This window comes from Barbatula barbatula (assembly GCF_947034865.1).
Source record: "Barbatula barbatula genome assembly, chromosome: 22".
NCBI lineage: Eukaryota > Metazoa > Chordata > Actinopteri > Cypriniformes > Nemacheilidae > Barbatula > Barbatula barbatula.
In genome coordinates this window covers 10,350,299-10,362,416 of record NC_136785.1, presented here as the reverse complement: position 1 = coordinate 10,362,416, position 12,118 = coordinate 10,350,299, and the positions used below count along the sequence as shown (strand labels likewise).

At 39.2% G+C, this 12,118-nt stretch overlaps 1 protein-coding gene across 1 annotated transcript in view; it reads left to right on the top strand.

The window, feature by feature from the left end:
* Nucleotides 1-12,118, top strand: part of nrxn2a (neurexin 2a) — a 265,411-nt gene that overhangs the window by 49,122 nt on the left and 204,171 nt on the right. The window contains exons 3-4 of the mRNA XM_079486587.1: nt 7,641-7,677; nt 7,880-7,918. Coding sequence (XP_079342713.1) covers nt 7,641-7,677; nt 7,880-7,918 — 76 coding nt within the window. The remainder of the gene's footprint in view (nt 1-7,640; nt 7,678-7,879; nt 7,919-12,118) is intronic.

The window sequence follows — 12,118 nt, the reverse complement described above, 5'->3', positions numbered from 1 at the left end:
TGCAAATTTGTTAACTACTATTATTTTGACTCGATTGAAAAATCCCTTTATATGTTCAGAGAAATAGTGCGTTTCACCAGGGCGAACAAACACCTGCAGCAGTTTTTAAAATGTTGGCCTTTCTTTAGAAGATGTGCTTCAGCCTAGACTTTTATTCCTCCTTGAATTCCCTTGTGAAGCATTCAAACGCTATGCTGCACTAACATCAAATGGCAAGAATTGGACAGGGATGTGCCTTCTTACGAAATGCTTGTGTCTTTATTGGATTAAAGCTTTCACACGATGTCAGCACATTGTTTCCAGTGCAGAATGCATGAAACAAAGATGACACTCAATTTAGGGAAGGCAAAAAACACTTTTTATTACTAGATGTAGGTTTCCCATTAGTTCTTACATCATTTAAAATTTTGTCACATGAAAATTCTGAGTGTGTTAACATACGGTGCATGTAAGAATCCTATATTATCTATTATTTAAATATAATATATTTTATATATGTGGCTAAATTTGAATTAGATCCCTTATGTAAGGCACGGCTCATGATATGTTAGGGATATGCAAATCTATATGCTTCCAAAATCTAATTAGATGACTTACTGTACAGTATAGTTAACATAAAGGTCTTGGTCTTGAATGAAACGGAGGATGCAGTGGTCCTGAAACATGATTAAAAGTTAAAAATTGATAGATTTTGACTGAATAACTAGAATAATGTAGTGATTTTTCCAAACATTCCTGTAACAATGGTTTGTAATATTCTGAATGTAACTAAAATATCAATGATTGGCTTGAGAATATCAAAATGAAGTCATTGAGATAAAATATTGCAGTACTTCCAAATATACAGTATGACATGAGAAGACATGCAAGCATGTGACTTCAGATCCCTGCAGATTTGGTTAGTTTTTGCGTTGCGGTTTTAAGATTTTTCGGCTCATATGTTGGGATGTTAAGGTGCCTGATGTACATCCTAGGCTCCGGGATGTTCTCAGGCAGATAAAGACTTCTGTTTCCATCTTTTGAGGAAAAAGCTCTTATGCCATTTCTGATCTCTTCTGTGCTAATCTCAAGCACAGGAGCGTAATCCAAAACTCTGTTTATACATTTAAGTTTGCTTACACTTTTTGCTGATTTAAGGCAATGTAGAGCAAGACTGACCACTGTACCGGGACTGGTGGCGTCCTGTGAGAGCAGAGCAAGATGTGAGAGCGTCAAAAGATGGGCAAAGCTGAAACTACCCTACCCGTCCGGCTCCGTACCTCAGTGACCTTGACATAATCCTCCCTCTGAAGGAAAACGTCCAGGAGTTTTGGAGAAGAGCAAACTAATCCCCTCTCAGCATATGCCGAGGTTTCTCATTCAGTGCCGTGCAGGAGCTAATCAGAGAAGATCTGTTTTGATATGCAAAAGATAGAGACTTGGTTATGGCTTTGAATTTTATATAGCGAGCATTTGCAAAGCAAAGCTTGCAGCCACTAGCAGCTCAGGGGCCACTGAGAGTTGCTGTGAATTGCAATCGCTGGTGGTTTTCTGTTTTGATAATCTTTACTTGTGTGTGGAGATTAGGAGTGGGAATCAGCAGTTTAGCATATACAGTAGGTGTCTAAACCTGTGAGGGATTGTGATCTTTCACTCACTTGTAGTTTCACATTAATCTGCGTTGGGCTTTGCACTGTGTTATATGCTAGATTTGAGCAAGGTTTAGTTGAATAGAACAGGTATAAGGGATACTCCACAATCAAAAAAAATATATAGCTGTTCCAAACCTGTATACCTTTCTTTAATCTGTTGAACACAAAGAAAGATATTTGGAAACATTTCTGGGACATCATTGACTACCAAAAAAAATTTGGGATGCACGATAAATTATCATTTAATAATATTTAGGCTAATTCATAATTTTCTCTGGTTAGACCACTTCAGCTGCACTCTGCTCACGGTTAAAATCCAGTACAATACTGTCTTTCTATCATGATCATTTACTAACTGTTGTTAGAAAAACATAGTTGATGTAGGTACAGTATGCAGATATTTATGAATGTTTAAATGATAGGAACCAAGGCATATTGTTTAAAGCTGATTAAAGTTTAAAGCAGATTATATCTGTCTTGAGACCTGTTAGACTATTAAGAACAAAATTCTGGGTTGCCCTGCAAGAATAATGCCCTATAATTTCTTTATCAAATAAACATTATACCACAAGAGTTTAGAAGTTAAAGAAATATAACTTTTAAAATTAATTGTTACTTTATTCTGCAGTGAATATTTTCAAATAAAAGCAGTGTCCACCTTTTGCCTTTTGTTTCAGTCTCAGAAAATGATATATTAATGTTTAGATACTGTATATTGGCCAATATATTAACTATCGGCTTCTAGTGTTAAAGAATCATCGGTTATCCTTATTGGCCAAAATTAACATATCGGGAACATATCACGATGTGCAAATTCTCATTATCGAGTATTTTAATTACTCCGAAAAAACACTCCAAAACACGCATTAAAACTCCACACATTCAGAGGCTGCAGCAGGGCGTCACGTGATTGCTGTTGTACACATACACGTCGTCCTCTCTCTCACAGGTTAGCGCGTGGCCGCACGCATGTTCAACACCGGTTAACGAATGTGGTTATGCTAAACATTTCACAGAAAGAGACAACATGCAGACACCCAGAGCCTCGCAATCTACTTCAGATAACTTAGTTGCTAAACGTGGCTCAACCTCACTTGCATCGAAGTGGTTCGGTTTTGAGAAAACTGATGTTGCGCAAAAGACGGCACTCTGCAAAGTGTGTAGGAAACATGTTGCTGTTAAAAGCAGCTCGACGACCAACCATAAGGAATACCAAGAGTATGAAAATTTCAGAGACTCCGCTGCCCGAGAAAAGCCGATATCGGCTAAGGTACCTGCTGCACAACATACGCAGCAAACTTTAGCCGAGTCATTTAGCGGAAATGTGCCTTACGATAAGAAGGCACGATACAGTGCCAAGACATTACAAATGCTATCACCAAGTTTAAACAAATGCTAAAACAATCACCAAGCAAAATAAATGCTGCCGATTCAGTAGGTAGGGAAAGTGCCAAGTCGAAATTATTTCAGCTCAACTGCCCTCCCCAACTTCTATCATATATTAGAATTTCATCTTGCTTGTATGCTGTACAATTTACATTACAGCAGAGGTGTACAACTGAATGTTTACTCAGAGTTCGATGTTCTTACACTAATTCAATTAGTATTTTGTATGTCTTTGAATTGTTTTTACTTGAATACTTACATGTTAAAGAAAATAAATAAGCACTGTTTTCATTCAACATGGTGCCCAATAGTGATTAAGTAACTCAGACTTTTAAAAACACATTTTTAATGGATATCGTCTAATTATCGTTATCGTTCAAATCGCCAAAAATATCTAGATATAATTTTTTGTCCATATCGCCCACCCCTAGTCAAAAGTTTCCTAGGACTGTTTGCTTTTCTAAATTCTTCAGAATTTCCCTTTTTGTGTTCAACAGAACACAGAAATTCATAAAGCATTTTTTTCCTACTATGGTTATCTGTGGTTGCCAAGAACTGTGTGGTTACAAGCATTCTTCCAAATATATTTCTCTGTGTTCATCAGAACAATGAAATGTATAAAGGTTTGGAATAACTTGAGGGGGAGTAAAAGATGACAGCATTTCCATTTTTGGGTGGAGTATCCCTTTAAAGCCTCCTCACGGACCTGCTCTATCACAATTAATTGATTCCAAAATAAATGTCTGTGTAATACAGTAGATATACATTTCTGTGCTCTGTATATCTATTTGTTTATATAAATGCATTTGTATATTTGAAATATATGCATTTATATTTAAATCATTTACATTATGTATGTATATACACATATTTCTTAAATACTGTTTGCATTCATATAAATATGCTGTTTTATATTATAAATATAAATAATATAACAACAGTTGTTTTATAAAATATTACTGTCACGCTAAAGGACACATGTATGGTTTATTTGTCAATTACCCATTTATGTTTTTTATTTGAATATCGCTGCTTTATCATGAGATACATATTTATACATATCGAATAACTCCGTCTGCCACACCCTAGATAATGCTTTGCGCTGTCACACTGCATGCAGGCATCGTCATTTTGTCATGCATACTTATGATTGATTTTGGGGGAAAAGGATGATGGTTGTTTCCACAGCAACATACAGTACTGTAGGCATTGGCCAGAACGCGTGTGAGCCCATCGTTTAATTACCTTTCTGTTCAGATGAACATTATAAACAGCAAAGGCAAGGTTTTATATTTTAAATGATTAAAAAATTATATAAATTGTTTTTATATTGACCAAGTCATGCATATTAAATCACCCCATGCTTTTTGCAATGTTCATTTTACGGGCTGAAACAAATGTTGTAATGGCAACACGTTCAGCTCAACAAGCTGTTTTGATTGCCTTGCATGAATTGTCTTTTATTCTTTTCTGTTATGCCAGCATGCGGTTTAATACTCACCTGCCATTTAAAAATATCTCCCTCTTCCAGAAAACAATTCGCGAACCGCAGATTTTTATGCAAGGGCTATTGACTCACTTCATTTGAACAAGATAAACACTCCAAAAACACTTTCATCTAGATTATAGCATATTGTTTGCAGGAGGACAATGGACAGGTGGAAGCGAACGGCCATGATAACAGCACATAAAAAAAGCAGAAGTGAGAAGGAGAAGCAGACAGAAAGGAGCGGATGGGAGTGGGTTAGTTGCACGGCTAACATCATACTAAGGGAGACACAGGAGCCTGTTGCTATGCCAACGCAGATGGGCCGCAGCATTTCAATGCAGACGTCCGCAGCAGGCCTCTCTACGTCAGACAGCGCTGTGGAAATTATGTAGCGCATTAGCATTCTTGGAAAATAAATGTTTACATGCAGAATACGTTTGCTTTTAAATGCCAGCACCTCTGGGCTAAGGTTGCTCGGTCCCTTGATCTGCGCAGTAGGTGCACAATCCCTCTACCTGTATCATATTCAAATGCGCATCACTGAGAGGAAAGTGGGACTTCTCACAGAGCCATTACTGTCTGTCGTTCTATCTCTTGGTTAAATTAGCTGAATAAATCGTCTCCTTCACAAATTGAAGAGTGAAAGAAAAATTGACGGTTGTGGGATGCCGAGTGCTCAGCGAAACCGCTTAATGTAAAAAATCCTTAATGCAAAGCAGCGCGGCATTACACCGTAATAGAAGTATGAGACCGAAATCAATTAATATTTAATGATTATTTCTGGCTGTGTGCTTGTTCCTTTTAGTTAAGGCTGTTGAGCAAGAAATATGATTGTAAACACAGTGTAAATGCCTCCATTTCACAGCAGAGCAGCTCTGCAACCTTTTTCTCTGTGCAGACCGTTGTTTCAAAATTTGTTAACAAGGTGTGTTGCACTTTAATTCTCGGGCGGTTGCGCGCTCCCTCGCTGTCTGTTGATGCAGTTGGTGCTTTCGATTTACTCCATTACTTCCCAGTTTGTCGGTAATTTCATCTTCATTTTTCAAATTTGAGAAGTCGCTGTGGCATGAACTGTTATATGAAACAGATGTGACAGTTGACTAGTGAGAGACAGAATCATGGGAGAGGCGCTTTTATGGGCTTTTGTGACTGAAATTAGAATGAATGAGGTGAAAGAATGCCATTTCAGGTGGGAAAGATACGCTAAAACAGATGCTGGGAAATTCAGGATATGAGGAAATAAATAAAGGAACTTCTTTTTATGTGTCTGAAAGTGTGAGAGGATCATAAATGATGGACGGTTTTCAAAGGCGATGCTCTTAGAGGACGGGCATCATAACACAAGGTGTCACCTCGCTGGACCAGGAAACTACTGAGTCTGACCACTTACATTTACATTTAGTCATTTAGCAGACGCTTTTTTCCCAAGCTTAGAGACGGATATCTCAGAATGTGGTTGATTCTCAAACATCCAAAGATTGAGAATCTATAGCATGAAGTATTACCACTTAGGTAAATTAGGGAAGGTAATTTTCACATCTCAAAGCTGTTAATTGTTAAAAAAAGCCTTTGTACCAGCTTTGCATAGTACAGATATTTCTGTCATTGTGCTTTCCTTAGATCTCTGTTTATCACTTTTTACCGTTCCCCTGTGATTTTTTTAAAAGGCTCTGCACAACGCTGGTCTTTCGACGCTCTCAGGAACAAACTACTTTTTATCATCTTCGTCCTTTCATGTGTGATTCTTATGAAATGGGCTACACAATGACTAGTTACTCCCTGTTACAATGATCCATTCTCCAGCCGTGTTATCTCGCTAATAGAGTGCAGCGTTGGCTATAGAAGCCGTGAGGCCGATGACGTTACCGCGGTAATTGTCAGGGAATCGCACAGGAGCATCGGCAAGAACAATGCTGCCGTAACTCTCCTCACTATAATCACAGTCATCCTTTGTTTCACAGAAATGAAATGCATGGGCAATGAGAGCTCAGGCATGGGCCTGTCTTTTTAAATATGAAATTGTTTTGCCATCGGGCTCCTCGGAGGGACATTTTGGAATTTAGAGGAAATGTACTTCCTTTTCAATTTAATATGCTTTGAATGCACTTCAGTTCACTGGAGAACATTCAGCTAATTTGACACAATCTGTGCGATTCCTAAAGGTAATCATGTTGTCTGTAAGATGAAATCAGTAAATGTGTAAATAGAGTGCCGGTGCTTTTTTCAATCTTGTGTTTCCTCATGCATGAGCTGTTGGTCAAATACCTCCGGTGTGCTTTGCTTTCAAGTTAACGCTTATAAAATACAAAATCAGACGTGGCGGTTTGCTGGATGACTGGCCGTGACTTTGTTGGCTCTCGTCTGGGTTCGCAAAGCAATTTCTGATTGTCTTAAGAATTTCTGCTCGGCTCTCTATCACATTAGTCGGAGTAAACAACGGCAACTGCAGCGTGATTACAAGAACGCAAACCGCCGGATAATGGCTCCCGCTTTGGTGTGTGTAATTGATTGGTATTGAGCTGTCGAGCAGCATGCATTATAACAGCGCTGATATTCAGGCCTGTCTGTTAGCAAGGCCATCGACTGTCTCGGACGGGTTACCTACAGCAGCCTGTGAAGCACGCGCTTTGCAGAATTGATCGTGGGTCCTGCCGGCTTTTATGAGACATGCCCTCGGTGCTTTCCTATCTCTCTGTGCTGTTTTATGAGACTGTGGCTTTTAAATGCAACATTTATGGGTGTTACTGCTATAGTATAAAAACGTATGATCTAAGAAATGCTATCTGCCAAACACTAAATATGTGCTCCATTCGGAGAAAAAGCATTTTTTTGTTAGCAAGTGCCTTTCTGGCGCTTGTGCCAATTGAAATGCTTTTTTCCTCCCCCTCTCCCTCTCCTCTCCTCTCCCCCTCCCCTACCCCCCAACACCTCCTTTTGCCCTCCCCTGAAGAAGTGTGTGTGTTTATTTTACCTTCCTCTTTTTTTCTTTTGATTTCCTTTGAATTTGGCATCCGTGTTTGCCTCAGGATGTCTGTCACAAACTGCAGTCAAACGTTGTGACAATGCTTTTCGTTTCCACCCGTACCTTTTTTATGACCCTCTTATTTCTTTTTCCCTTTTTTCCTGTTTCTTTCCCTCAAGGTCTGGCGCACCTGACGTTAAAGAGCCAAGGTATGGGGCCCTTCCTGTTTTTTTTTTTTATTTCTCCCTCTTTTTCGTACCTAACCCTTGCTTCCATTGAATCTAAAAACGAGGTCATTTGCCCCTTTTTCTTCCATTTCTTTGTCCCGGTGGTGACCCTTTCATTCTCTGCTATCTGTGTGTTCTTCATGTCCGTCTTCTCACCCCTGTCCTGTCCTGTCCTCTGGCCCAGCACCAGGAGCAGCTCCTCTGACGGCCATTCCAGCAGCAGGTAACGCTCTTATGCTCTCCCTCACATGTTTGTTTTGGTCTTTGTGTCGTGCGGTAGCAAACCGTACTCAGAATGCACAGAGCCAGAGCTCTGCTGTCATTCTAGCTGTTTGGCTGTTGATCAAATAAAAGTAAATAGTTAGGCATGTTCTTGCTTTTATTTCTGTATTTCCACTTGATTATTACGGGTGTGTGCTTAAAATGCAAATAATGTACCGCTTGAAACATTCCTTGTCTTCTTTCAGCCAAAGCGCCTCATTGTAGCGCCTGATAACTGTCATCACACTATCTATTATACACTTCACATTCCTTTATCAGCGTGTACTCGGAATTGCAGTGTAGTCAGGCTAAGCTTTAAAACGGCAATTATTTTTTATAAGGGTAGCCTAGTGTGGCACGGCCTAGAACGCAAAAACACTCCAGTCAGACGTATTTATCTAGCGGGTTTAGACGCCGCGCCCTCCTCGCCTGTCGCAATAACAGAAAGCAGCTTGATACCGTACCCGACCTGTCAATCTTAATTACTTCCAGTGATTACAGGCGTGTGCGAGATAAGCAGAGTTCCCCTAATTGCGTGCTTTGCTAATGAATGGTTCATGAAACTCATACAAAGATATATGTCTTCATCAGAGCGCTCCGCTTACTAGAGTACATTGTCATTCGATCTGACACAGGATTTAGATGAGGACGTGTTGTAGGTTTCACACAGGATCAACGCGTCTAAGTGCATCTGGGTTTTGGGTTTGAGTGTGTAATATGTTGGCTCCACACTAACACAAACATATTGTAATGAGTTTATTTATTTCATTCTTATGTTTTAGTACAGATTCCAAACCTAGGCAGCAGCTTAACTAGGGATGGACATTTTTTTGTTTTGTTTACATGAATATTCGACCGATATTCCAGCTACGCTAATTTTCTTGCGCTATTTTTCAGACCCTCACTCATTATTGCATTATTTAGACCTTGTTACAAAAATAACAAGACGGCAACAAAGACTGCCTGCCCAATCAAGGAAGCTCAAAAAGCAGCACATTTATTCTTCCCTCAGATTACTGTCATTATCTTAAAAAGCATGAACTGCTCTTTTTTTTTGCTATGAATGCTTTACTGTGTACTTTCAAAATACAGCGTGTCAAGTGAAATAATCGTCAAATGTCGTGTCTAGACTTTAATAAAATCCTACATCAGATACTGTGTTCCGTTCTATTCAGTTATGCTCTCTTGAGCATGTAAATTGTTTGAAATGTTTTACATAGGCAGCAACACAGCGTACCGTACAGACGACGTGCGAGAGACACGACTCATTTGTTTCCAGTTCGTTTGCATGCTGCCAAGTTAACAATGTGATGCTCTTGCACAGTTGTTCTCAAAACTTTACGTTGGAAGAACCCCTTTGTGTGCATCGGTTTGTGCCCCCCAAAAACGTACAATTAAAATAAGAACATATTCAATTATACAATGCTGCAACATCAATTCTTCTGGGGTGTGTTTCCCAAAAGCATCTTTAGCCAACTATGATCACAAGTTCCGTCGTTCCAGCCCAGTTCAGCGATCTAAGTGTTTCCCAAAACCATCGCTCCAACGATCAATCGCAAGAAGCATCGCAAAGTTGCGTGGTTGGAACTACAGGTCTAGAGCTGTGGTTAGAAGCATCGTTCCTAAATATTATGTCATGTAGACTTACATGCATCAAGCTTTTGATCAAAGTAAGCAAGCAACACGCAGTGCATTCCAAAGCCATCATTCTAAATATAAAATAGAAGAAAATAGAAGCGCTGTTGTTAGATAAGTACGCACGTGCATGACATGCGTGCTCTATGACCCTGGAAAATCCCTGGTAGGAATGTCGTAGGAGGACACTTATAAATGAATTAAATATCGTGTAATAAAACATTTTTGTGGGGCCATCTACTAGATCGTTGAACCAACATTTGATCTCCGATAGAGCTACTACAGTTTCGGGAAACAGTCGTAACTACATCATTAATTTCCCCTAGGATGCATCGTATTATGGTGGTTAACCAGCGAGTTATGTCATTGTTTGAGAAACGCACCCCTGGTTAGTGCTGTTATTTTTCTGATATTTGATTGCACAACATTTATGATAAATGTCTATATTTCATAAAATGCCACAAAAACTGTGGCCCCAGGATCCATCTCGGGTCCCCCAAGGGGTTCACGGCCCTCAGTTTGAGATCCACCGCTCTGAGAGGCATGAAAATGCCTCTTTTCCAAAACAAGGCATAATTATGCTGCATGCCTTTACAAACAGAATGCGTCAGGAGTGCACCTCAACGTGCCGTAAAACTCAGACTACTCTCGGTACGCTACAAAAAAGGTGTTCTTCAATGCCATAGAATAACCTTTTGGTTCCATTTTCATTTGGTTCCATTAAGAACCTTTAACATTCTTCAGATTATACAAAAGTAAAAAAGAGATGGTTCTTTAAAAAACATTCGACTGAATGGTTCTTCTGTGGCATCGCTGTGAAGAACCTTTATTTTTAAGAGTGTAGGTTTTAAAGCCTAGCGATGGATTACAGTATGAGCATCTCAGTAGAACAGGCTCGCTGCCTACCTGGAGTAATTTGACCCCAGCTGTCGGCACGTCCTTATATTATCCAGCTGAACTGAACTGCACTTCTTTTCAAAGGATTACAGTGTTTCTATGGCCCCGGAGTAAGCTGAGGTCAAGACGAGAGAGAGCGGAGGATGAGAATTCTTTCCCGGTGGGCTCAGATGTGTAATGGAGACTTTTAATTATAGTGTGGGCGGGGGGAGTTCCACCCAGCTTGTTACTTATTAGCTACTAATGAGTAACCTTAATTACTTGCAAAGATGCAGGACAGTAGTAATCTTCAGTAGACTTTATGTGCACTGCACCTTTAAAGAAACAGTTCACCCAAAAGTGATTGCTTTGAAGCAGTACGCCAGGCTTTTTTTCTCTGTGGAACACAAATGGAGAATGGGAAAGGATTATCATGCATTTTATTAAAGAAAATCAGCATTATTCTCAGTCTCAAATATGAGAGCTTGACTAAAAGATATCTTGACAGAAGGACACTGCATAATGGCGTTTTGTGTTTCACAGAAAAGCATAACCAGCATACAGGTTTGGCATGGCATGAGGGTGAACTCAAAGAAGGACAAAGAACTTTTAAAACCAACTCAGAATGGCACACCAGATGAGACGGCCATTTTTTGGGTTTTTTTTGTGCCGGAGGTCTGTACACTAATGCAGCCCAGACCAATGCTGAAGGGAGAGGGGTTCATCTTTCTCATTCTGGCCTCAGGCTGCGCTCGCAGTGCAAACGTGGCAAGATTGATCAGTCGCAGAGAAAAAAGTGGTTATTTTTTCTCGCCTTTCCTGGGGTTTTTTATCGACTACAAAAACTAGAACTTAGATGCGGGGCCTGATATGCATTGCTTTCAGACATTTAAAATGGTTGTTGTCAAGAATTATGTCAATAAAGTTCTGTAAAATGGTCTAAAGTGCCATTTCCTTAAACAACACAGACAAATCCTTAGTCATGGTCATTAAGCAGGATAGTATACATTCAGTATACATTCATTAGTACAAAACACAATCTAGACCTATTGTACATAGTTAGGACTTATTATCATGCAATATTATATTTGATAAAGCAGTATTCATACATTAGTATATATATATATATATATCAGTTTTCAACAATTTCCATCTTTATTATTGTTTGGTATCAGATTAAATTAGTATGAAATGAATTATATTTTAATGAACGTATGGAAAAGTTTTTTTGTTACAGCTTTCTTCACTGCTTGTGAAACTTCGCTACAGGAAACCACCGTAAACTTATTCAATGTGTCTATTCACCCAAAACTGTAATGAGCACAAGCTGCTAAATGGGAGGAAAATGTTTGGGTAAGCAGTAGGGGTGTAATGGTTCAAATTTCTCACGGTTCGGTTTGTGTCACGGTTTTAGAGTCACGGTTTAGGTTCGGTTTTTGCTATGTTCAGAAAAAAGGGACTAGGCCTACTAACAAAATAAAAATCAAATAATCAAGCTACAAGTAACAGCACCAATAAAACTACAGAGCAAAGCAGAAAAATAAGCTACTGTATATAAGGTATAGAAGTAGAGTAATCAAATAAAAGATAACATTGCATATGTACAAATTAAATAAAGATATAAGTGAAGATACAGAAGCTATTGAGTCAC